Source organism: Eptatretus burgeri, chromosome 10 (genome assembly GCF_056783735.1).
Source record: "Eptatretus burgeri isolate ZD-2024b chromosome 10, Ebu_testis_v1, whole genome shotgun sequence".
NCBI lineage: Eukaryota > Metazoa > Chordata > Myxini > Myxiniformes > Myxinidae > Eptatretus > Eptatretus burgeri.
Genome location: NC_140970.1, coordinates 56024999 through 56052807, shown reverse-complemented (window position 1 = coordinate 56052807; position 27809 = coordinate 56024999). Strand labels below are relative to the sequence as shown.

Sequence of the window (27809 nt, the reverse complement as noted above, 5' to 3'; positions counted from 1 at the left end):
AAATAATACTTTCTTCTCAGTTTGTTATGCTCCTTGTCAGTTGTTTTGATCATGAGGTTGATTTAATGTGTTGTAAATAAAAACAGTAATACAAATATGAGGTCTGACAATAAAGTTCCAGGACTTTTTTTTTTCTTGACAGGTGGCAGCACTGGCTTGAGTTTCATAATTGGACATGCATCTTAATCTTCCTGCCAGTACTGTGTTAGCCATTGTATTGATCGGTCATGTTTTGTAGCTGTACTGGAGTTTTGGTGAAATTGAAAGTGTTGCTATCGTGTTCTGAAGGTGAACGACAAATTTATGGAACAGAGAATCATCGAGTTTTTGGTAAAACTAAATGAAAGTTTCACGGACATTTATGACAACTTGAAGCTGTGTACAAGGAAGACACAATGTCAAGATCACGTGTGTTTGAGTGGGCTAATAAGTTTGTAGAAGGGAGAATGGACTGAATGATGATGCATGGTCGGGACGCCCAACAATTGCCAAAACGGATGAAAATGTTGAAAGGGTGAGAATGTTGGTCTGATCTGACCGACGTTTTAAAGTCAGATTGATAGCGGACCAGTTGAATTTTAACAGAGAAACTGTTAAATTGATTTCAACTGAAAAACACAACATGAGAAAGGTGTGCGACAAGATGGTCCCAAATAACCTGAGCAACAAACAATAAGAAGGAAGGCTCCAGGGTTGTTCTGATTTGTCAGAATGCGTTCAGTCAGAAGATCACGATCTCTCCAGGACAAACAGTGAACTAAGCATTTTACCGTGAAGTTTTGGAGAGTATGATAAAACATGTTTTGACTGTCAGACCAGAGCTCGTACTAAACAAGTGGATCCTCCATCACGACAATGCTCCCACACACACACTTTCTGTGAGGCAATTCTTAGCAGACAAACAAATCACTGTGATGGAACATCCTCCGTACTCTCCTGACTTGGCTCCATGTTATTATTTTCTTGTTTCAAAGACTGAAAACTCCAATGTTAGGAACTCATTTTGCATCAATAAAAGAAATCCGAGAGCTGTGACCAAAGAGCTGAATGGCCTTTCAGGCAATGACTTCCAAGGGTGCTCTGAAGCATGTTAGCGACGCTGGCAAGCGTGTATACGGTAGACATTCCCAGGGATATTACTTTGAAGGCGACCACGAAACATAATTGGTATGTTTACAATAAAATTTTCTGCTGCTTTATTCCTGGAACTTTATTGTCAGACATTATATGTCATTACAATATACGTATACATCAATGGATTAAATTTCAATAGGGCAAAAATATATGGAGTACCCTGCAGGACTACCCTGTAAACCAAGACATATATGTACTACCCTGTAAGTGTTTGCTGACATCATCGTACATTTAAACCTCTAAAAGGCAGGTAATGACACATTCAGTTTCTATCTTTGATGGGTCTCAGTATACCTCATTCATTTAATCATGGTGATATGTTATACATTATAACCAATATTTTCAACAGTTACATAATAATGAGTTCTAAAATATGAAAGCCTTCAGAAAGTATTCACCCCCCCTCCCCCCTTTGACCTTTTCACATTTAGTTGTGTTACAGCCTGAATTTAAAATGGATTAAACTGAGATTTTTTGTCACCAATCCACACAAACTACCCCAAAATGTCAAAGTGGAATTTTGTTTTTTAGAAATTGTAACAAATTAATTAAAATGAAAAGCTGAAATGTCTTGCATCAATACGTATTCAGACCCTTTGCTGTGACACGCCAAATTGAGCTCAGGTGCATCCAATTTCCTTTGAATCTTGAGATGTCTCTATAACTTCATTTGAGTCCACCTGTGGCCAATTCAATTGATTGGACATTATTTAGAAAGAAACACCTTTCTATAGAAGGCGCCACAGTTGACAGTGCATGTCAAGGAAGAAACTCCACCATGAAATCCAAGGAACTGTCTCTGGAGATAGAATTGTGAGGAGGTATAGATCTACAGAATGGTATAAAACTATTTCTGGAGTGTTGAAAGTTCCCAAGAGCACAGTTAGCTCCATAATTAGGAAATGGAAAGAATATGGAATTATGCAGGCTCTTCCTCGAGCTGGCCGTCCAACCAAACTGAGCAACTGGGCAAGAAGGACTTTGGTCAGGGAGGTGACCAAGAATCCAATGACTACTCTGACAGAACTACAAAGTTCCTTGGCTGAGATGGGAGAAGCTGCCAGAAGGCCAACAGTCTCTGCAGCACTTCTCAAATCTCGGCTTTGCAGGAGAGTGGCCAGACGGAAGCCACTTCTGAGAAAAAGGCACATGACAGCACGCCTGCAGTTTGCAAAAAGGTATGTGAAAGACTCTGAGAGCATAAGGCAAACATTCTGTAGTCTGAGACGAAATTGAACTCTTTGGCCTGAATGCAGAGCAATACATCTGGAAGAAACTGAGTGCAGCTCATCATCCATCTAACACCATCCCTACCATGAAGCATGGTGGTGGCATCATCATGCTATGGGATGCTTTTCAGCAGCAGGGACTGGGAGACTTGTAAGGATAGAAGGAACAATGAATTGAGCCAAATCCAGACACATCTTTGAGGAGAATCTGCTTCAAAGTGCAAAAGAGCTAAGGCTGCAGTGAAGATTTACATTCCAACAGGACAATGACCCCAAGAATACAGCCAGCAACACTGGAATAGCTTCAGAACAAGAACGTGAAAGTCTTTGAGTGGCCCAGCCAAAGCCAAGACTTGAATCCCTTTGAGAATCTGTGGAAAGACTTGATGATTGCTGTTCACTGACAATCCCCATCCAACTTGACAGAGTTTGAGCAAATCTGCAAGGAAGAATGGGAGAAAATCCCCAAATCTAGATGTGCAAAGCTGATACATACATATCCAAGAAGACTCGAAGCTGTAATCGCTGCCAAAGGTGCTTCTACAAAGTACTGACTCCGGGGGCTCAATCCTGATATATATTAGATGTTTCTCGATTTAATTTTCAAAACATTTGGAAAAAAATGTTTTCACTTTGTCATTATGGGGTATAAGCAGAGCCTACTCATCACTGACGGACCAAATGGTCATCCTATTTGCCAAATTTAATGATGCATAGAGTGCTTTAATCCCTCCCCCCCCCACTCCCCACATTACGTTCCCCTTCCCCTTTGTCCCCCTGTATGTCCTGATATCCCTTCCCACTAGAAATGTCTCACACACGATGACAGGCTTTGACAGGTCACTCTGTTGGGAGGGGGGGGGGGGGTTGGGATGGGGAGAAGGGAAGGAGGACAAATTTACCAGTGAGAAGTGATTACTTTAATCTCAGCATTGCTCAGGAAGAAAAGGAAATTGTAATACCTTCTGCCACCACCATGTGACACAGTGCACATTTACGTGGAAAATATTATGCCCACCCCCAGCACCCGACACCCCCATGTGAGGCCACAGCCACATAGCTTATGTTACCCCCCACACAAAGTTACATTTTTCCCAAAGTTTGGAGTTTGTAACTTAAAAAAAATGTGGCCATGCATAAGGAACAAAGAAAACCAGAGAAAGAAATATATATATATATATATATATATATATATATATATATATATATATATATATATATATATATATATATATATATATATATATATATATATATTGTGACGTCCACGGGACTTGAACAGTCCCGCCAACGTAGAATGAGCCGAAACGATGGAGGCGGTTTATTTATTTATAACCCAAACATGGCGGTTCTAATCGCTCTACCGCAAACGGGACGAGGAAGGTGGCACGAGTCACTTTTCACTGAGTTGATGATGTTTGTTCGTTTTTACTATTAACCAGAAATAACAAGACTCGGCAAGAAAAGGAATCCGGGGCGATTCGACGGGATGGTGTGGGATCGGGCGTGGGGAAAAAACACAGACAATTCCAATGAATATACAGATCTCAAACCCTCTGAGGCGCCAAGCACACACACACACACACACACACACACACACACACACACACACACACACACACACACACACACACACACACACACACACACACACACACACACACACACACACACACACACACACACACACACTCACACACACACACACACACACACACACACACAAAACGTAGCTATTTCTGGTGGTCAGGCTGGACCGTGGTGTGGACGCAACTGTCCCTGGATCGGCGTCGGACGAGCTGGCCTTGCTCTCGTCAGGGGGGGCAGGAGAAACCGTGGTGCTGTCGACCTCCTGGTCTTGGCCCAAGTCCGCTCACAGCCGCCAGGGAACCAGTTCTGGCGCCAAGTTGCGAGCAGGAGAGGGAGGCAGGTCCGCCCGCCGTTCGACCCCGTACTCCGAGTCAGCAGAACCCCAGAGCCAACCAAGGTGAGGTACGAGGCTCAGCAAGGCTCCAAGACACGATGAAGAACACGATCGAATCAGCACAACAACAAGGACGCTCCCCGCGCAACAGCCTCCACACCAAAAAAACACGATCGTTTTTTTCCCGATCTTCTTCCTCTTCCTTTTCGACCCCGAACAGAACCTTTTTATCCTCCTGTCCTCGTCACTTCCAATCGAGCCGTTTATTGGCCCACCGCCGTCGCCTTCTGCCAATCATGATCACGGGGCGGAGCCATCCGCTGCACTGTCCTGTGACGTCACGGCCAGTCTCCAGAGAATACCAAAAGGGGTTTACGCAGACACACTTACCCGATCCCGTGTCCCTATCTAATTACGTGACAATTATCATTTCCCCCCTTGAAGAAATGAACATTTACGAGACAACTTATCACCACTGAATTGATACTTATTACATCGAGATCCTGGTAAACTCGAACAGCATGGCATACCTAATTAAACATCCTAATTACCTTTTGAATGCATACTCCCCCCCCTCAAACATAACACTGCCCCCTCCTCTGGTACCGCAGCTCCTGCAAGGTATATCACAGGCGCAACCGTACCAGCCTTAACACTTACTGACTCACACCTAATTAACCTAACGAAATAAAGTAGGCAATGGGCAGCGAGTCGCAGCTAACTTACCTATCCTGCTTAATGTACTACCCCCTTATGGCCTTATCCTCGCCTAAACAATCATTCGTTTTTTTATATTTTTATTTTTATTTTTTTTATCACATGAGAGCACTGAGCGAAGTTGCACTCCATCTTCTGGATCATCGCTCTTGCCCAACACTCTTCCAGTGATCTGGGGAGGGGAAACAAAAGGTTCCACAAAAACACAACACTTATACTTTACATTCCTACTCTAAGCCTTAACGACACTATTCACAGGATATTTACACTTGACCGCCTCCCCCAGTGGATGCTAATAGACCCAGCGTTACCTGGGGAGCCAATTTTCAAATTTGCTTGCCCCAAAATTATGCGGACATCATGCCCTTGCTGCACATGTCAAGTTGTGCGGGATCGAGTGGGACTCATACATCTTCACAACACTCACACCATGGTCATCATCACATTTCTAGGTCATGGTCCTCATTTTAATCATGCAGGCTGAATCCCGTCGTGGCCGTGGGGTGGGTTACCACAAGATGATGGGGGCATCTCAGGTGCAACCATGCCCACAGGTAAGCTTTAGTCCAACCCAGACGTTTCTCCGCCCCGCTCCCTTTGATTCCCACCCCCCTGGTAGCCATCAGCTCTCATCCCGTACAACACACTGGAAGGGGTCTCACTGGCTCCTCTGGCCTTCCTGGGTCGCCAAGGTCCTACCCACCTTGGTCGCCCAACCAGACCCTCTCCCAGTTGCCTCCAGACACTGTCACCATTAGCCACCAGGTGGTGAATCTCCTTGAAGGGGGTCGCAATTCACGCTCACCGTGAGCTTCAGCAATCCCTGTGGACAAGCACATCATCCCCACCCACAAAACCCACATGACTCCCCCACCCCATCGGCCTTACATGTGACACCTGCATTTCTAACACTTCGCCGACCATGACCTTCCCTGTTACCACACCATGTCTAATAAAAAATCAATGTGTGCACCATACATTTCACTTCTTAACTTAAAACAACTCACACAGCACTTCTCACCCGATCCACGCACCAGCCATTGGACAGCCACTTGTGCCCGCTTTGTTACCAATTACCCACTGTCCCGATTGTCACTCTAAAACCCAGCAGAACTTACAAACCCATGCCAATTTTCCCACAATTCATTTTTTTCCACTAAAGGAGGCACTTCGCCACAATCTCACCAGCCGTGCATGGCCCTATATGCTCAGCCCCATCTAGTTTTCCCAACCCCCGACAGTGATCTCCGGACCCGACCTATGAAAGGGCATCTCGGATAGACCTGGCGGTTCAGCAGGAGGATTCACCCTCTCCGAGTCTAAAAGTCTATTGGAGGGTCCCTCCATCGCCGGGTACCGGCAATATCGTTGCATGTGTCCTCTTCGCCCGCACCGGAAACAACTCCCCTTAAAAGGCCCCCGTGAGTATCGGTGAAATGTCTCTTCCGGTTCCGGACCCCCTCGGCCATAATCGAATTGCTCTATTGGCTGGGCTGGACCCCGCCGCTTTGGCGCACTAACTACCGGATTACCCTTTATCAAACTTGACAGTTTCTGGCAAATTTCCTGAAACATTTGGGTAATGCCAATTTCTCCCAGCCCCTCTCCTTGATCCTGGATCTCCGCCTGTCGGACCGTCACCGATGGCCTCTCGGGCACCTGACCCGGCCGACTCCACGAGGCCAGCCTGGCTGCGCACTCAGCCGCTCTGTGAACGGTGGGTGGATCCTGTAACTCCACTAGCGCTCGGACCTCAGGGTCAGGAAGAGCAGCTAAAAATTTCTCTAGTGCCAGTCTGTCCCATGCCTCCACTGTAAGGTCCCGATACGCGATCCTGACTGATTGGTAAATGTCCTGTGCCAGCTCCTGCACTGTCTCACCCGGCTTTAATCTGCGGTGCTGGAGCTGGGCCCGCACCAGATCACAGTTTTCCGCGAACCCAAACCGACGGCTCAACGCCTCGCAAATGTGGGAGCTGGTCAACATCCCCTCCGCGATCACGTTTAACACATCTGCGGCTGGTCCCCGCAACGTTGCCACCAAATTCCCTGTACGTTCCCGCTCATTCCACCCGTTTAGTCGGGAAATGCACTCAAATTGCGTCAGAAAAGCTTCAACGCTCCCTGACCCGTCGAAATTTACCAGGGGGATCACTTTTACGGTGGCCCGCTTCTCAGTTTCTCTCTTGTCGGAATCCAGCCCAGGGATCAAACACCCTTGTGGCTGCGTATCCAATTTCGGAGCCCACTGTGGCCAAAGATGTTTTGTGGTGAGGGTCTCATGGGTCAATTTTGCCTCCTGTTCCAAACGTTGAATGGACCGATTCACCTCTTCCCGCAGGACCTTCTGGGCCTGCACAACCTCCTCCAAGGCTCCGTCGTGAGTTTGTAGCTGCTCCTCAACCAACCCGGACACTCTACTTACAAAAGACGGCTCTACCAGGCCTTTATCCAAGACTTCATCTTGGCTCATAATTTTATCTTGTTCGTCCAAACGAGCCTCCAATTCTTTTACCTCCTCCGCCAAATTCATCCCTTGCTTCCTCAGCTCTCCCCACTCTTCTACTTGCAGCTGCATATGAGCATCCACACAGGCACGATGACGTTCCAGGCTTTCATCCACTTTATAAACCCGAATGTTCGTTGCATCAATTTTATCTACCAATTTTTTTCGTATATTTTCCCCCTCCAATGTAATTTCTACCTTTGTTTCCTCCAATCTATCCTCGAATTTACTTTGTATTTCCCCCAATTTAACATCCACACACTCCTGCATCTCAGTTTTCATTATCTCCATCTTTTCCCCCAATTCATCCCTCATTAAATCAATCCGTGCACCCAACTGTTCCCCCATTACCCCCAATTGATCTGTCATTTCTGCCCTCTGTGTCACGAATTGATTTGCCATTTGTACCGTCATGTCCCCTCTTAAACGTTCCAACATTGTCTGGATCGACATCGCGCCGGTTTCCGGCGCTGCCGGCCCCGTTACGGGCGATGAAACACGGTCCACGCTCGGAATGGGGGAGGTTACAACCCTACCCCCGTCTCTCCCTTCTTCCCCTGACTCACTGCCAGACACGTGGCCTTCCTCCTCAAACATCTGCACATCCGCCATGGTGCAGAAGTCCCGTTTGCCACCAATTAATTTAAATTTGAAAAATCCCGCCAAAATTTTCCCGCGCTCGCGCGCTATTCTGTAGTAATTTTATATTCCAATTCGTGGCGAGATTTTAATCTTGGTATGTTCTCCCGATACCAAATATAATTTAGAGGGGTTCGAACATCCAACACCCTGACACCAATGTGACGTCCACGGGACTTAAACAGTCCCGCCAACGTAGAATCAGCCGAAACGATGGAGGCGGTTTATTTATTTGTAACCCAAACATGGCGGTTCTAATCGCTCTACCGCAAACGGGACGAGGAAGGTGGCACGAGTCACTTTTCACTGAGTTGATGATGTTTATTCGTTTTTACTATTAACCAGAAATAACAAGACTCGGCAAGAAAAGGGATCCGGGGCGATTCGACGGGATGGTGTGGGATCGGGCGTGGGGAAAAACACAGACAATTCCAATGAATATACAGATCTCAAACCCTCTAAGGCGCCAAGCACACACACACACACACACACACACACACACACACACACACACACACACACACACACACACACACACACACACACACACACACACACACACACAATACGTAGCTATTTCTGGTGGTCAGGCTGGACCGTGGTGTGGACGCAACTGTCCCTGGATCGGCGTCGGACGAGCTGGCCTTGCTCTCGTCAGGGGGCAGGAGAAACCGTGGTGCTGTCGACCTCCTGGTCTTGGCCCAAGTCCGCTCACAGCCGCCAGGGAACCAGTTCTGGCGCCAAGTTGCGAGCAGGAGAGGGAGGCAGGTCCGCCCGCCGTTCGACCCCGTACTCCGAGTCAGCAGAACCCCAGAGCCAACCAAGGTGAGGCACGAGGCTCAGCAAGGCTCCAAGACACGACGAAGAACACGATCGAATCAGCACAACAACAAGGACGCTCCCCGCGCAACAGCCTCCACACCAAAAAAACACGATCGTTTTTGTCCCGATCTTCTTCCTCTTCCTTTTCGACCCCGGACAGAACCTTTTTATCCTCCTGTCCTCGTCACTTCCAATCGAGCCGTTTATTGGCCCACCGCCGTCGCCTTCTGCCAATCGTGATCACGGGGCGGAGCCATCCGCTGCACTGTCCTGTGACGTCACGGCCAGTCTCCAGAGAATACCAAAAGGGGTTTACGCAGACACACTTACCCTATCCCGTGTCCCTATCTCATTACGTGACAATTATCATTTCCCCCCTTGAAGAAATGAACATTTACTAGACAACTTATCACCACTGAATTGCTACTTATTACATCGAGATCCTGGTAAACTCGAACAGCATGGCATACCTAATTAAACATCCTAATTACCCTTTGAATGCATACCCCCCCCTCAAACGTAACAATATATATATATATATATATATATATATATATATATATATATATATATATATATATATATATATATATAGAGAGAGAGAGAGAGAGAGAGAGAGAGAGAGAGAGAGAGAGAGAGAGAGAGAGAGAGAGAGAGAGAGAGAGAGAGAGAGAGAGAGAGAGAGAGAGAGAGAGAGAGAGAGAGAGAGAGATAGATAGAGAGAGAGAGACAGAAAGAGATAGAGATATAGAGAGATATAGAGAGATATAGAGAGATATAGAGAGATATAGAGATATATATATATATATATATATATATATATATATATATATATATATATATATATATATATATATATAGAGATATATAGAGATAGAGATAGAGATAGAGATATAGAGCTAGATATAGAGCTAGATATAGAGCTAGAGCTCGAGCTAGAACTAGAGCTAGAGTTGAGCTTTGGCAACACAGGCATCAAGAGCTAGAGATAGAGATAGAGATAGAGATATAGATATAGAGATAGATATAGATATAGATATAGAGATAGATATAGAGAGAGATAAAGATATAGAGATAGATATAGAGATAGACATAGAGATAGATATAGAGATAGATATAGAGATAGACATAGAGATAGATATAGAGATAGATATAGAGATAGACATAGAGATAGATATAGAGATAGATATAGAGATAGAGATAGAGATATAGAGATAGATATAGAGAGAGATAAAGATATAGAGATCGATAAAGCGATAGATATAGAGATAGACATATAGATAGATTTAGATATAGAGCTAGATATAGAGCAAGATATAGAGATAGATATAGATATAGAGATAGATATAGAGATAGACATAGAGATAGACATAGATATAGAGATAGATATAGATATAGATACAGAGATAGAGAGATTTTGTATAGATGAGTGAATTTTTCAAAAAAAATTAAATCCATTTTAAATTCAGGCTGTGATACAACAAAATGTGACCAAAGTCAAGGGGTGTGAATACTTTGTGAAGGCACGGTATATATTAACAGTTGACAGAATGCGCTTTCACAAAAATAAAAAGCAAATAATGACAAGTGATTGTAATACACCAAAAAATAAAAATGAAACAAATCAGCTTTGGCAACACAGGCATCAAGACATCTATCAAGGAATTACAAGTTGCATCAAACCTAGATATTTGTTGCATGAACAGTGGTTTTAACTGGGACGATGCATGACTATTCAAGCTTCGGGGAAGGGTGGAGAGAAGGGAAATGCAGGTATGTCTGAGGCACATGTCTGCAAAAGGCCAAGAGAAGGAGAACATCATTTTGATCATTGTTTTTGCCAGGGTAGACCAGACAGGGAAGAGCAGCATCGGTCAACAATACCTGCCAACCTTATATTTCAGACTGTAACACGTAGGTGTGGAGCAGATCATGTATTCAAGACATATTTAATAATTGTAGAGTGTTATTGTAAATTCCCATTATATTAACGACAAGGGTAATATAAACAAAAGCTGTCTGGTTTAACAGGAATATGAAATGCGATAAATATAGAAGACAAGAAAAAAGTAAAATAATGAGGAAATTTTTTTTTAAAGGACAATGAGGAAAAATGAAAAAAACATGAAAAGAAAGATCTCGGTTTTTCTCGGTTGTCAAGATGAGCCGAGCAAGAAGGTAGCATAATGACTGGCCACCTGATCCCAGTTAATGAGCACACAGCAAAATTGGCCAAAACAAAATGACTAAAAAGGCTTAACACTTTCTGAGCTGCAGCGGAAAGATTTCCAGAGAAATGTTTTTTTTTTTTTTTGCAGAGTTAACAAGCTCTTTGATAATGTGCACCCACACCTGGTTTTCATATCCCTGTCATCGTGGGATTAAAAGCACCAAAGCAGTTTGAAATGAAAAAGAAATGCCACTAAAAACTGAACAGGCTGTACAATGGCATTAGGATTCATGTTATATGTATCACTGGGAAGAGGGGAACGGGGAGGGTGGAAGAATGGTGACAAATTTGGAATTGATGAAAGAAAGGGAGGCAGGTAGGGAATTAGAGGAGTCAAGAGGAAATCAAAAGGGGGTTAGGAGAATATAGGAGTAAAGGAAGTGATGGGGATTCATAGGACATATAAGGTGAAGTTCGAGAGAGTCAAATATTCTGCCATTTTTCAAGACATACAACCAGGTGATTGCTTATGTGGAAACAGCGATTGATGAGTCTTTAATGGTCACAATTCCTCCCACCCCATGGGGTTGGCTGGGGAACGTTTTTGGCCCAAGTCTTTAATGAACCAGCCTGATGTTGAGATTGTGGGTTTCGTTGGGTAAACCAACCAATGGTCCAGGCTGATGTGCGACTCATTCGGTTCGAGCAGGAATTTGGAATTTATTCAGGGTGCCGGTGATAGCTCGCCTACTCTTCATGAAGGACACCGTGAGAGCTTTAACGTTCACCAACAAATGCCGTCAGATAGGACGCCCAGTTCAATGTCTACCTGAGGGATGGCACACACATCGATGCCTTGAACCTGCCTGCGAAACACCAGAATGACAGTTTATATAGCTGGGTCAGGATTTGAATTCAGGCTAGACAGGTCAAAGGTGAATGCTCACACCTCTAGGCTATCCTTCCAGGCAGGATACAAAGGTTATAATCTTAAAAAAAATCAATTGCATAGTTGTTCCAGTTGCAACAGAGGCAATTGTAGCCCGAAGTGATATACCGTTTCAACACCATATCCAAGGCATAACCCAAAACCCCCTCCGACACTCCCAAACCAAGGTTTAGTATACCTCTGCCTTGTGCCTGTTGTTCTGTGCCTCAACTAATTTTGCCTCCAAGCCCTGTCGTGGAGTCTCCACAAGTTGCAACTGAGAAAGCTGCTCCTCCAGATTGCTCAGTACCTGGAAAAGTTGAAATGTCAGTCACATCAAAACACAGATCAATATGCCATGTCACATTTACTTGCATCAGAAATACGGTATAACTGGTTTGAGTACTAAAGTAAGAAATTTAAGGTTTGTACTGGACTGGATGGGTCAGGATGAAGTAACATGATGAAAGAATCAAGCTCAGTCGTGAATTTTTTGATATTTTTGGGGGGGGATTAAAAGAAAGCTTTTTATTAAAAGAACAAAACCTCATACCATTTTCTTTGGGAAGATAAGTGACACAAAGAAAAGTATGTCAGAAAAATGAATTAAGTAAATCCAAACTTTCAACACATGTTAGCAAGTTTTCGAACCAAACCACAAGCATATTGGTACACACAAGGAACGGTGAGAAGTGAGGGGCAGATGCTGTTCAGTATAGTCAATCATGGGTGAGGGGCGAGGCTCTTCAGTATGGTCTATGGGTGAGGGACAGGGCTATTCAGTATGGTCTATCATGGGTGAGGGACAGGGCTATTCAGTATGGTCTATCATGGGTGAGGGACAGGGCTATTCAGTATGGTCTATCATGGGTGAGGGACGAGGCTATTCAGTACGGTCTATCATGGGTGAGGGACAGGGATATTCAGTACAGTCTATCATGGGTGAGGGACAGGGCTATTCAGTACAGTCTATCATGGGTGAGGGACAGGGCTATTCAGTAGTCTATCATGGGTGAGGGACGAGGATATTCAGTACGGTCTATCATGGGTGAGGGACGGGGCAATTCAGTACGGTCTATCATGGGTGAGGGACGAGGCTATTCAGTACGGTCTATCATGGATGAGGGACGGGGCTATTCAGTAAGGTCTATCATGGGTGAGGGACGGGGCTATTCAGTACAGTCTATCATACACCGTTTTACACAGTGGACGAAACCAATATCGAGTAACTGCTTGTAATGAAAATGTTGGCACATTTCAAATGCAACCAGGACTTGCACGAATGCAAACTATATTTTTCAATGCTTTATGTATATTATATTTCAACAACAATAAGGGTAATGCAAGGTTGACATGGACTATTTATTCAAGAAAATAAAAAAGTACACGCAAGTTGATAAAAAAAAATAGGGGCAATACCCCTGGGCGCTCACCTGGTAGCGGCTGGATAAGATAACTCGGGAACCACTGGTAGGCATGGATGACCCACAAAATATGTAACGGAGAAGAAAGTAAATACGTATTTTGGGGGGGGAAACCACTGATTTTTTTTAATGCAGTGAGCAAACTTTGGAACATCATGGTTGTGGTCAAATTTCATCGAAATTGTGTGTGTAGTTTCAGAGAAGAAAGCAAACACATATTTTGGGGGGCAACTCCCCCGTATATCCCCTTAGACCCCGATTTTTTTTTAATGTCGTGAACAAACTTTGGTACATCACGGGTGATGAAGGTTGTGGTTCAGTTTCATCGGAATCGTGTGTGTAGTTTTGGGGAAGAAAGCAAATACCTACTTTGGAGGCAACCCCAAAGGCAACACGTCAGTCCGTCCGTCCCTCTGTTGACTGACCCCCTAAGGGCCCGATTCTTTTAATGCCGTGAACAAATTTTGGTACAAACCAGGTGATAAAGGTTGTGGCTAAGTTTCATTAAAATTGTGTGTAGTTTCAGAGAAGAAGTTGCAAGTGTTTATGGACGGACGGATGACGCGCCATCCCTCAAGCTCCCCATAACTACATTTCAGGTGAGCTAAAAACAACCCCTATTTCTCGAAGTATTCCACCGCTACACACGCATTGATGTGGTAATACCTCATTGGTGTAGAAACCTTGGGGATGGACACGCATTCATTTTTCAGCATGTGCTTTGATATGTTCATCAGTGGTGAACTAAATGACACCCAAATGTTGTTCCAGTGGACTAAAGAGTTAATAACCACAAAGTGAGGCAGTCTGGACTATATGGGGGATAATTTGAATTTCCAAAACCTTCTCTGCTAGAGTCATAATCACCAAAATTTTGTGAGCGTGAGCATTACAGTGCATGATTTATCGCACCATGATAGCATACATGGAGGGCCATCATCTGCATACTGCTTGCTCCACATTATTGCGCAACAAGTTGGTGTACTTGCCGAATTACGAGTTGATGGTTTGTCCACACTCATGAAATACAACCTGAAACAAAACGCTAAGTTTCCAAAAACACTGTTGCCTTAAGCTTTCCGGCTGACAGCTGAACCTCAAATTACTTGGCTCATTTTGACTCGGTGTGAAATGACAGACCCAGTTCTCGTCAAAGTTCAAAAACTTCTTCAATAAATCATCTGCTGCTCTCTGGTAGTGTTGCAGCAGCTCGACAGCAATGCCCACAAGAGTTGGCTTTTGATACATCATGAGGTCCTTCGATACTCACCTTGCATTTACCTCAATTAATTTCAAGTGAGAACTTGCAATAGTTTCCACACTTCCAAGACTTGCATGAAATCATTCTGCATTTTCACATACAGTATAGTAATCCGGCCATTCTCTAAAATAAGTTGTTCTACACAGTTAACGTTTCCTCGCGTGACAGAAGTTGGTTGGAAATAATAAATGCTCACTGATTCACACCCATTCTTGAACTGACTGCACCATTCAAGCAGGAAAGCTTGTGAAAGGTGAGTAACCAAATGGTGCAGACACTCATAAGGATTTTAACTGGTTTGACGTACTTCTCCGTCATAAGACACCAAATGATACGCCTCTGTTCCACGGCACACATGACAATGTTGGCCGCCATACTGGTTTTACCCAAAATACTTTGAACAGGGTTGATGTCACTTCCTTAGCACGTACTCACAGTTGACAATAAAATTGCACATAATTTCAACATCAAACTATTATTTTCCAGGTTCTACAATAAAACAAATCCAAGTTACCCTTGAACCACCCTCAACTTTGTTTAACAAATGCTTTTTCTGTTGCAGGAAGCCTCATAATGCATACTAGTTTTGTTGAATGACAGCATTGTTCGGCATTGGCAGACAAAAAGAAAGTTAAACAATTAATTTTATCAAATAAAAGTTGATGAGTATGTCACTGTATTCCAAATTTCTGCTCCAACCTATCGGGGGCACAACATCAGTGGCATTGCTGCACCCCTTCAAGAACAGATGCAAACAAGAACCCAGGTGCTGCAAGTGGATGGACATATGGACAAATCGCAGTGGGAAATGAGGTGCAGCTATCATTTCGAAGAACAACATGAAACCTCAACTGCACATTTCTTACATTGGTGGTAAACATGCTCTTATCAACTTTTAGTTAAATGGCACCATGCCGGTATACCCAGTGAGAATGATTTGCTCATTGCTTGTTATGGGATACAGTTAAAATATAATAACGTTTAATATTCATTCAGCACACATATCTGTCAATGAAGACACTCAGGGCATAACAATTCATTCAAATACATTACACTCTAATTCACAAAACATTTTTATGTAACTAAATTAAACTAATGTAAATCTACTGCATACTATGAGAGATGTTTGTCTGTCTGTCTGTGTGTCTGTCTGTCACCATTTTTCTCAGAGATGGCCAAACGGATCTTCGTCAAACTTTCAGAAGTTCATCAGTGAGTGCCTGGGAGTGTTTTAGGCAAGATGTTTTTTGAAAAATTTGAAACACAAGTGGGATTAATTTTTTGAATTACTCTATAGTGCCTAAGGCCTAAGCCTTTGTAGCTCTGTAAAAGGTAATACTAAATGATCCCAGACCCCATTCCTTAGTGGGGGTAGGGAAGTGTTTTAGTCCCCCAACCAAAAAAATAGAAAAACAAACAAAAAAAAATTCGATTTCTTCAAAATGCCATCAGGATTATAACAGCACCGGGTAATACCGGTCCTTGCTCGTTACCTACAATTTAAAACCATCTCCAAGTACAAACAATATCAAATGAAATGAGATACGATCCAAAGTCATTCTCAATGAAAACACTGTTCATCAACTCTTGAGGTTGCACTTAATATTCTCGAGACTTAGACATACACGTACTTTGAGATATAATAGAGGAGATTGTTCCAAAGGTGAGGTTCCACCACAAGTAAAGAGCTATCCCTCCATGACCTTCTAGATCTCTTTTCAGTCAGTCTGATGGTATTGCTTGAATGAAGTCAAGAACGACAATGCACATGAGCTTGGACTAGCTCTAAAATGTACCTTGGAGCTTGATGACATATTATCTTATGTCATCATAAAGAGTTTCTCTTCCAGTTTGTGTTTCATAAAAGAGCCAATGAAGATGCTACAAAATGGGTGTGATATGAAAATATGACATCAAGCAAGTCACCAGATATGCAGATCGCATTCTGTATTTTTTTGGACTCGTTGTATCTGCTGTTGAGGTAGTGCAAATAATGGAGAATTCCCCGTGTCCAACCGATAGATGTTGAATGAGTGAACGAGCTGGTTTGTTGCCGGTGGTAAGGTGCAGTAAGTCCTCGCTAACCGGAAGTTCGCATATCGTAGTTTCGATTATTCGTAATTTAGTTTTAATGACTAATTTTTCAATTATCGCAAACATTTTAAGCCTATCGTAATGTCATTGCAAGGAAAAACGCAAAAAAAAGTTTCAAACTCCCTGCAGAAAACAACAATCACACAGGATGCGCATAAACACACTTTCACTTTACTGCGCATGTACTGTATGCTGTACTGTACGTATTCTCTTCACGCTCGCCTGCATACCTTCCAGTATGAATCCCAAGCGATCCGCAAGTCTTTTGCCGAGCACACCTCGTTTCAAGCGACAACGAAAGGCTGTCACATTGAAGGTGAAATTGGATATAATTAAAAGACATGAATGAGGTGAAGGGACAACGGAAATCGGCCTCGCGCAGCAATCGCTGCATCGACTGTACATTCGATCGTTCAAAGTTCGGCAAAGATAAAGAAAATATCACAGATTGCGACCAGTTCGAGTGCAACGACACTAACGAGAATGAGAGATGGTGCCATGCACAACATGGAGCGTTTATTATGTGTGTGGATAGAAGATCAAACTAAACGTCGCATGCCTTTATCTCTTGCTGTGATACAAGAAAAAGCGCGTCGTTTGTGGAACGATTTAAAGAAGAAACAGGAAGCTGAAGGAAAGGGTGAAGGCGCAGAGACCTTCACAGCTAGCCGAGGCTGGTTCATGAGGTTTTGTCATCGCGCCAACCTCCACAACCTGAAGTGTAGCGGTGAGGCAGCAAATGCGGACCATGCTGCCGCATCAGAGTTTCCAGCAAAGTTGAAGAAGATGATTGAGGAGGGGGGTTACTCACCGAAGCAAGTCTACAATATTGACGAAACCGGATTGTTTTGGAAAAGAATGCCCTCCCGTACATACATCGCACGAGAAGAAAAGACTGCTCCAGGGTTTAAAGCAGCAAAGGACAGGCTGACCTTATTACTCGGTGGAAATGCAGAAGGGGATGTAAAACTCAAGCCGCTTCTTGTTTACGTTTCTGAAAACCCACGAGCGCTAAAGGGTTGCCTCAAGCCACAACTTCCCGTAATATGGCGGTCAAATACAAAGGCTTGGATGACTGGGGCATTGACCCACGATTACGTGATCAATTACTTCTCCAATCATGTTGAGAAGTACTCCAAGGAGAACAAGATTGACAACAAATCTTTGCTGCTTGTAGACAATGCTTCTGCCCATCCTCAGCAAATGGAAGACTGGTGTGAAAACGTGCAGGTAGTATTTTTACCACCAAATACTACCTCACTTTTACAGCCTATGGATCAGGGAGTTATTGCTGCTTTTAAAGCCTATTATGTTAAGCATACCATGCTGCAGCTAATCAAAAAAACTGATAAGGACAAGCTATCAATCAAGGAGTTTTGGCGAACATACAACATAAAAATGGCTTTGGAAAACATTAAGGATTCATGGGCGGAGGTGAGTGCCTCCACAATGAACGCTGTGTGGAAGAAAGTGTGGACTGAGTGTGTCCACAATTTCACGGGGTTTGCTGATGTTCCGTTGATTACAAGTCAAATTGTAGACCTGGCGCAGGAGGCTGGTTTTGAAGAGGTTGACGAAGAGGACGTGGATGACTTACTGGAGTCTCATGCGGAACCCTTAAGCAATGAAGATCTTATGGAGTTGGAACAGCAGTGGGCTCTTGAGGAAGAAGAAGATGCTGTGACACCTTCATCCAAGCATCTCACCATGAAAAACCTCAGCCAAATCCTCAGCTCGTTTGAAAATGCCATAGAATTTGTTATCGAGCAAGATCCAAATCTTAAAAGGAGCACTGATTTTAGCTGTGTTGTTAATGATGCCCTTTGTTGCTACAAGGAACTTTATGCAGCAAAGAAAAAGAAAGCCATCCAGCCCACTCTCCATGCATTTTTCAAGCCAAAAGATGCAGCACCAACTCCATCCACCATCCAGGATGCTCCTTCAACCAGCTGTCAAGAGACCGTTCCCACTGGTGAAGAAAGTGACAGCACAGTGTCAAGTGAAGAGGGGGACGATTCTGCCACTCCGCAAGTGTGACTTGTCCACCGCAATCAACTCCGTTCCTCCAGCCTCGGGGTAAGTTGCCACTACTCGAGGAGTGTGTTTTGTTTATTTGTGTTTATGTCCAAAAGATTTCGAGCCAAAAACACATGCCCCCTTTAACACATTGGTTTCTATGGGAAAATATGTTTTGTTTAACACAGTTTCGCTTATCATAAGGTTTTCCAGGAACGCAACCCTTGCGAAAAGCGAGGACTTACTGTACTTCCTCATCTTGTGAATATCTCACGGATGGTAAACAGAGGTTCTGATGCAGTTTGAGATTTGATGTCAATGTCAATATTGAGGTAGTGGTGCATCAGATCAGAGATCACCTGGATCTGATCTGATGCACCACTACCTTTCCTCTCTGTGACACAGATGCAAAAATAATGAACTCCATCTTGTATTCATTCAACATTAGATTGTTATTGTTCATCCATTTCTTGATTGGAAAAACTCGCGAATAAAGTTGAAGTTGTTTTCATGCATTTATTTTTTATTTCACTCGTCATTGGCAAATCTCTCGAGCCTCTGGTCATGTTTGTTTACCCGCTCCATAAAAAGTTTTCCATGAAGTTTTCAGCACAAACAGGTCACAGCTCACATAACCCACAGTTGAATTCACACCTGTCATCATCAATACCATCTTATACTTACATTATGTCTCATTAGTTGAGGTCAGCGGCTGGGGGAGCATGCAGGATCAGCTTAAATTTTCACAAACTAGATGGCCAGGCATGTAGAAACTTTTGGAAAGGAATTTGACACCTGTTCCTAGCACACAATGACCTACTTTATAAAAGCATATCAAACGGAAAATCCTAGCAGATGCTACAGCCAGCTTAACATCCCATAAAAAGGATGGCACACTGATTTATTCAACGCCATGCCCTGTGAAGCACCAAGATTACAGTTGATAGTCGGGTTGGATAATGAAACAGATGAGATGGTCCAAAGTTGAGGAAGGTTTCTGACTTGTCAACCAAGTTCAAACCATGACATGAATGTGGAAATTAAAGGTGAGTGTCATGAGTGCATGCACCACACACACACACACACACACACACACACACACACACACACACACACACACACACACACACACACACACACACACACACACACACACACACACACACACACACACACACACACACACACACGCACTTATTGTCTTGAATGGACTTAATCACAATGTTGAGATATAAATACTCTCCTTGGCTGGCATCTCAGTTTTCTGATGGATAGGTAACACGCTTCTGTACAAAAGAGATGGAACTTGATGATGCCGAAAGTTATCAATCAAGCAAGATGTCATCGGCAGATGATTTCTGCACACAAACATTACAAGAACTGCAGTTGGAGTGAAAAAGTAGCCATACATACCAACTGACTGTGGACCAACTGCTTGTGGCTGCGTGCGATCCTGGTAGCCCATTTGCGAGCTTCCTTTTCCAGGCAGTTCTCCCCCTCGAGTCCCTCTATTCCCTCTTCTGGCCCTTCCAGTTTACTGACCTGTTTTGCCAACAGCAATAGAAACAAATATTTCTGGTTAAAAATCATTGCGTGAAAGCATCGTCATTATCATCAGCAGCAGCAGTTTTCTCAATCGTTGCCTGGAGCAAGCCATAACAAAAGTCCCTCATTTCTCTCATCGAATACAAGGTCTTTTGTTCAAGGAATGTAAAACAGTTTATACAATGAAAAACCAAAGTTAGAAAAGACAAACACCATAGATAGATGGTTTGGCATATTCACACACAAGTATACAACAGTCACACGCAAGCAATGAGTGTGCAACTCTGTTAAAATCCATGGAGGAAAGAAGAAAAGACAAAAAGGCGCTGGCATGTACCAACTGAAATGATAGTGATAAGAAAAGACAAAAATTGCAAGGGTGAATTTATCGGACTCAATATGGATATTGATGTCGACAGAAACCATGAACCAAAAAAGGTACATCACATACATAAACAAGAAAAAGAGCAATCAGAGATTGCAGACCCTTGCCAGGACTGCTTTTGCGTGGTATATTTTGTGTGGTGTTTGTGTACTGGTGTGTTACATAATGAATAAGAGACATAATTACAACTGCCACTTTATAACTGCTGGCAGTGATGACCGGGCATCAAGACATCCCGCATTAACCCCGCTTTGATCGGACACATAACCCTGACCCATGACGTTTATTTATTACTAGACGACCCGTGAACCCATTGGGTTCCCGTTGTAACAGCGGTTGATGAAAAAAAAAATTCAAAAAAAATAAAAAAGATAGCTCCAGCGAACTATACCGCTGAGGTTGCTTGCATTGATCAAATAATCCCGAAGAGCGCTTGACTGAATCGAGAGTTGAATTTTTAATAATTTTTTTCGTTGCCCGATTTGAATGAAACTTGATAATGCACACCACAGTCGAATGGTGAGTAAGGTGGCCCTAAAAGTTTTGCGCTATTGTGTACCGTTTTGGCTGTATTGCGGGAACATACATACATACACGACCAGTCAAATGTTTTAGAACACCCCCATTTTTCCAGTTTTTACTGAAATTTAAGCAGTTTAATGTTTCAGTGTACTCTGAATAGAACAAATAAACATAGCATAGAACATAAACAAATAAAGCATAGATAGATAGAGCATAGAACAAATAAACAATAGCAGAAAAAAAAGAAATCATGAAATTGTTTTGTTGAACAAAATTTAATCTAAATTTTATTTGACTCATCAAAGTAGACACCTTTTGCAGATATAACAGCCGAACATACTCGTGGCATTCTTTCGACAATGGAAATCAAATATTGTTCGGAAAGTTCTTCCCAACACTGTTGCAGAAGTTCCCACAAATGTGTTGCACTTGTAGGTTGCTTTGCTTTCACCCTTCTGTCCAGTTTATCCCAAACCAGATCGATGGGGTTTAAGTCTGGAGACTGTGCTGGCCATTCCATGATTTGAAGCCGACTGTCTTGTTCTTTTCTTCTCAGGTAGTTCTGTCATAGCCTGGAGGTTTGTTTTGGGTCATTATCTTGCTGTAGGATGAACCCCTGACCAACTAGGCGTAGACCAGAGGGTATTGCATGGCGTTGCAAAATGGTGTGGTAGCCCTTTTGGTTCAGGGTGCCAGTCACTCTGTGCAAGTCGCCGACTCTGGATCCAGCAAAAGAGCCCCCAGATCATCATGCTTCCTCCTCCATGTTTAACAGTTGGTGTCACACACTGAGGAACCATCCTTTCGCCCACTCAATGGCATACAAAAATCCTGCGTGATGAACTGAAGATTTCAAATTTTGAATCATCAGTCCATAAGACATTCCCGTTTTCAGTAGTCCACTGGCAGTGCTTCATGGACCAGGCAAGCCTCTTTTTCTTATTTTGCCATCTTAGTAATGGCTTTCTTACTGCCACTCGACCTGTCAAAGGTGCAGCTTGAAGTCTTCTCTTCACAGTTGAAACTGAGACTTCCTTACTTCGACCAGTGTTAAGCTGTGCTTGAAGCTGCTGTCCTGTGAGCCGCCTATTATACAAGCTGTTGACTCTAAGAAACTTGCCTTCTGATTGTGTTGTGGCTTTGGGTCTGCCAGACCTCTTCCTGTCAGAGTTTCCTCCAGTTTCCAAGTGCCTTTTGATGGTGAAGGAAACTGCACTCACTGACACCTTGGCTTGCTCTGCAATTTCTCTCAAGGAAAGACCTTCACTTTTAAGGGTTATAATGGTCTGTCTTCCTTTGTTAATTATATTTTTCTCACCATTATGATAGCAATATACTACTTCCTGCAGTGCAATATTGTCCAAATAATGCTTCAGAGTTTGTAGCAACACAGTCTGTTCCAACACTGCTTTTATACAGACAGTGTTTGTAACTAATCAACAAAAATTGGGACACCTGTAGGAATTGTTTGCATCAAATTTTAAGGCTTAATTTACTTCCATTGCTGCAGACCAGCTGCCGTTGCTCACCCATTACTTGTTCCCTGAAAAGGGCCTTTTTTAACAACTCTGAAATTTACATTATTTTTCATTTTTTGGTAACCTAAACTTGTTTTTTTTAACCTCTGGCAGTTTACCGCTTAGCTTTGTACCATTTTCAGGTTATTCACTGGACTTGACCTGCTTAAATTTCAGTAAAAACTGAAAAATGGAGGTGTTCTAAAACTTTTGACCGGTGGTGTATATATGCAGGGTGTCCCGAAAGTCACCTGGGGATTTAGAAATTAAATAACATTTCTGTTTTTTAATAATTTGTTTTTCTTTTCTTTTCAGAATTTAGATTAACATTTGGAAATTCCCCAAGGAAAAATTCACAACTGAACAAATAACCAAAATCGTGGAGTTTTATTTTAAATTTCATCGATCAATTATTCTCACCCAAAGAGAATGGACACCGAATAATTTCGCGAAATTCAGAAATTTCTTGGCCATCACGTTCTCCTGATTTGACACCTCCTGATTATTTTATTTGGGGTTACCTAAAGGAGCGTGTAGACATCAATAAGCCTCATACAATGCAGCAGCTCAAGGACAACATCTGGACAGAAATTTGAGGCCTGCAGCCAGAGTTATTGCCCGCTGTTATGGAAAATGCTGTCGAAAGAGCCCGTCTCTGTGAAGCCGAAAATGGAGGACATCTAAGCTGCATCATTTTTCATAAATAAAGCAAATGTATCTCCATTTTGTAAATTTTCTTTTGGTATAAAAATAATCATAAATTATAAAAAAAACAGAAATGTTATTTAATTTCTTCTAAATCCCCAGGTGACTTTTGGGACACTGTACACATACAAGATGAGAGTTTTAGTAATATATAGATTATTCATTATTTAATAGGTATAGAAAACCAAATAGGTACAGTCCTGCATTGGAGTAATCAGAAGGAACCCAAAAAATAAAAAAATAAAAATAAACCAATGTCACCCGCAGGGTGACCCGTATCTTGCCAAAAGGTGACCACGTGTGATTTCTTTAAGGTCACGCTGAGGTGAACAGAGCTGCTATGCACCAGGAGCGACTCCTTGAGGAATATCTGTCTACGAGAGATTCTGATGAGAATCGTTCTACAGAGTAACCATGAAAAATATGCGTTTGCCTCATAACGTCACCAAATGACGTCATAACGTCTCAAGCTTGACATATCTAGAAAGCACTCATCGAGGTGTTCAATTTGAGGTACTACACGATATGGTTCCTAAAACTTGAAAATTTGACCTTGGGGTCAAATATGTTTGACCTCAGGCGCTAACCATGAAGGTCAAGGCCAATCACCTCCAAAAATTAATCAGCTTAGCGCCAGACCATGAACTATATTCCCATGAAGTTTGAAGACGATCCGATCAAAATTACTCAAAAAATAAGGATTTCGTCGGCTCCCCTTATTTGCGACAAAGTGACCTTGACCTTCAAAATTTTATGCGCTGAAAGGGACCTCTATAGGCCTCTGATATGCGAAGTTACAAAAATTTCCAATGATAACTGTGCTCTGCAGAGTGATTTATATGTGATTACAGACCAAAAAAAAACAAAAAAAACATATGAAGTTCCAGGCCAATCGCCACCAAAAATTAATCAGCTGAGCGCCAGTCCATGAACTATTTTCCCATGAAGTTTTAAGACGATCCGATCAAAATTACTTAAAAAATAAGGGTTTCGTCGACTCCCCTGATTTGCGACAAAGTGACCTTGACCTTTGACCTTCAAAATTTTGTGCACTGAAAGGGACCTCTATAGGCCTCTGATATGCGAAGTTACAAAAATTTCCAATGATAACTGTGCTCTGCAGAATTTTTTATACATGATTACAGACAAACAAACAAAAAGCTGACTGACTGACTGACTGACAACATACAAGCTGACTAACATATCTTGCAAAAACTTCGTTTTGGCAAGATAATAAAAGATAATCAGGAGAAACCTGGATAGGATTCGCATTTTAGCTGCTATTCCTCTACCCTCAAACCCATCCAGGCACAGCCAAGTGAGCTTTATTCAAACAAACAAACAAACAAACAAAAAAAACAAACAAAAAAACCCACATCAAAAAATTAAATAATTCTGGTTGCCAGACCATGTATCCGATCAAGCGGAAATTTAAGACATGTATTACCCATCACGACCAGATTATAAATGTGGTTTAATTTAATTGATTAAGCGGTTCCAGAGAAAACATTATTTAATATTTTTCTTCAATCCAATATGGCTGCCAATCCATGTGACCTATCAATTATTCCTTAACAACATTGTACACCCATGGCCTGGGGAACATTTGTGTGAAGTTTCCCCTCAATTTGTCCAGCTGTTCTGGAGAAGAAGATTTTTTTAATAGGTTTTAGGGTAAATCCAATATGGCTGCCCAACCATGTTACCAATGACATCATATGTGTGGACCTTTTGTTCCTCATGGATAGGTGGTCAGACATGTAAAGTTTCACCCCGATCTGTTCAGCCACTTCAGAGAAGAGGATTTTTTGAAGGTTTTTTTTAAAATCAATCTGGCTGCCGAATCACATGACCGATGACATCATAAATGTTTTTTCTGTGGACCATTTTATCCCGAGATGATCCTCAAAAATTTTCATAATGATCGGATGTGGCGTTCTACATATGCAATTATAACATCATAACGAGGATATCTATGACGTCATAAAAAAAACTCATTCATTTACCATAAGGAGTACCTGCTGTGTGCCAAGTCTCAATTTTTTCCTTGGTGTGTTTTCAGAGATAGAGGTCCAAATTTTTCCTGTTTTTCCAATATGGCTGCCACACCACATGACCTATGACGTCATAATTACCATTAAAACATTCCACAATGAGTAGTCGACCAATGGTGAAAATTTTGTCTCAATCGGAAAAGCGGTTGCGGAGAAACACACAAAAGATCTGTGCGGAAAAACATACGTACAGACAGACAAACAAACGGACCCAAATGCAATACCCTCTCCTTCAGTGAGGGTAATTAGAATGTGAATTTCAAAATCAAAACAATTGAGTTTCAGTTTTAAAATAGGTTTCACCAAAATTTGTTGAAGCTGGTAAATGCAGGTGCTGCTCTGGCATGATCATTGTGGTTGTGATCCCACTCCTCAGTCGCACCGTGAGTGACAACTTAGGGGCCGAAAGGGTCTCCTTAAAGAAGCTCATCCAAAAAGTTATATCACTCCACTTGTAACCTTGGAAATATATGATCCATTATATATCTACTGTATCATTACTTACCGATATGTCTGGCAAATATCCAGTTTCTCATACAATCTAATTTGTTTCAGCAATAAAAAAAAACTTAATGGGATCTAATGGCACGAACCGTTTCTACTAGCACTAAGAGCACGGGCTTGGGAACGTGGCCTGTGTTAGGATCAAAAGGTTGTTTACTGCAAGACGAAGTACAGTAAATTGAAAAGGATGGAGAAATGTGAAATATTGCGACATGAATAAAGATCGTCGATGGTCTGGGATGACAGAACTTTTTGGATGACCCTCGGTAAGGGCACGGGCTTCAAAGGAAGTGGTGAATTTAAACACGGTTTCTACACTGTAAAAGATGTGGCAGATCAGCAAAATTGAAAAAGAAATGTGTAACAATGTTGAAAATGTAAACTGTAGTTGTCACATAACCAACCTCAAGCTGCAAGCCAGTTGGCTTCAGACAACCGAAGCACCGTTTAGTACAGATCAAAGCTTAACAATTTACCATGATTGTCAAGATTCACATCAATCCGTTTTTACAAGAAATAACACAACAGCAATTTCATGTTCGCGAATCTCATCGACTGGGATCGGGTGATGTGTGTTCGCATTTAGTGGGAAAGTGGTCAGAATAGTTGCCTTGCACATTCGACACACTACCCTCATGCTCTGCTTACCAAGCTCGCAGCCTACGGCATACAAGGCCACCTTCATACCAGTTGTCTGACTTCCTCCAATACTCTGGAAAACGCCTCTCTTGATTTTTGCAGAGAACTAGACATTGTGTCACACAGTACATCATCCAACTCACAGGCAGAGAGAAGCTGTCACTGCTGATCTGGAATTGATTCGATACTGGTTTTATAAATCAAACATGTCCCTCAATGCTGGCAAGTATCAGTGTCATCCTGTTGCTCAGGAAGGATCATCAAATGAACCCACATATCTTTTACCAGGATCAACCACTGGAAGGGGTTCAGTCTCTTGAATGTCTGGACCTCACAATCAGCCATTACCTCAATCAAAGGTCTCAACATTATTGGCATCTCCCACGATGAAGCCAAAGCACAAGGCCTATTGCTCGCACATCACAAACAGGTTTGTGGCCTTTTTATCTTTTTACCACTTCTCCTTTTTACCGCTTCTCCTCATGGGCCTTTTTTTCTTTCTACCACTGCTCCTTTTTGCTGCTTTTCCTGTGACCTTTTCATCTGCCATCTGCTCTTTCAGCCCTCCAACCCTCCTTCGCTCTTCCAGGATGCATGCATTATTCCGTTAACCACTTCACAGTTAAACTCAAAAAATCCAGGCTTTCCACCCACCTCCACCCATTTGTTCCTCTTTTCTCCTATTGGTGGAACTACCTCCAGAGACGCTTCAATGCACTCATCCCTGCAGAGTTTCAAAAGCAAGTGGAGCACCACCATTTCATATCATCCGACATCACTGCCTGCAATAGTTGCTAACTTCATGAGCATTACCTCATCCCACTCCCTTTCTTGTACTTTACTGTGTTTCTTCCCCTCCTCTCCTCTCTCCCTATATCTCCTCTATTCCTTTTCATTCATTAACTTGTGTATTGGGTCTAACTGTGGCCTCATTCCCCCACTGTTAATCCGTAGCCTTTATACTTACTCTCTGTCAGCTCACTCTTCCATAACATAAGCCTTAAGTCAACCATGAAGTATGTACACGCCACATGGAGACACACCAACAAGGCAAGGCAGATGTAACCCCTCCATG

The 27809-nt window shown here is 42.6% G+C and overlaps 1 protein-coding gene across 2 annotated transcripts in view; it reads right to left on the bottom strand.

Annotated features, from left to right (window-relative positions):
- Nucleotides 1-27809, bottom strand: part of FCHSD2 (FCH and double SH3 domains 2) — a 183968-nt gene that overhangs the window by 54980 nt on the left and 101179 nt on the right. For both annotated transcript variants that reach the window (XM_085898474.1, XM_085898475.1), the window contains 2 exons: nt 20277-20405; nt 12268-12378 (listed from right to left, as the gene is read on the bottom strand). In XM_085898474.1, the coding sequence (XP_085754600.1) occupies nt 12268-12378; nt 20277-20405 (240 nt within the window). The remainder of the gene's footprint in view (nt 1-12267; nt 12379-20276; nt 20406-27809) is intronic.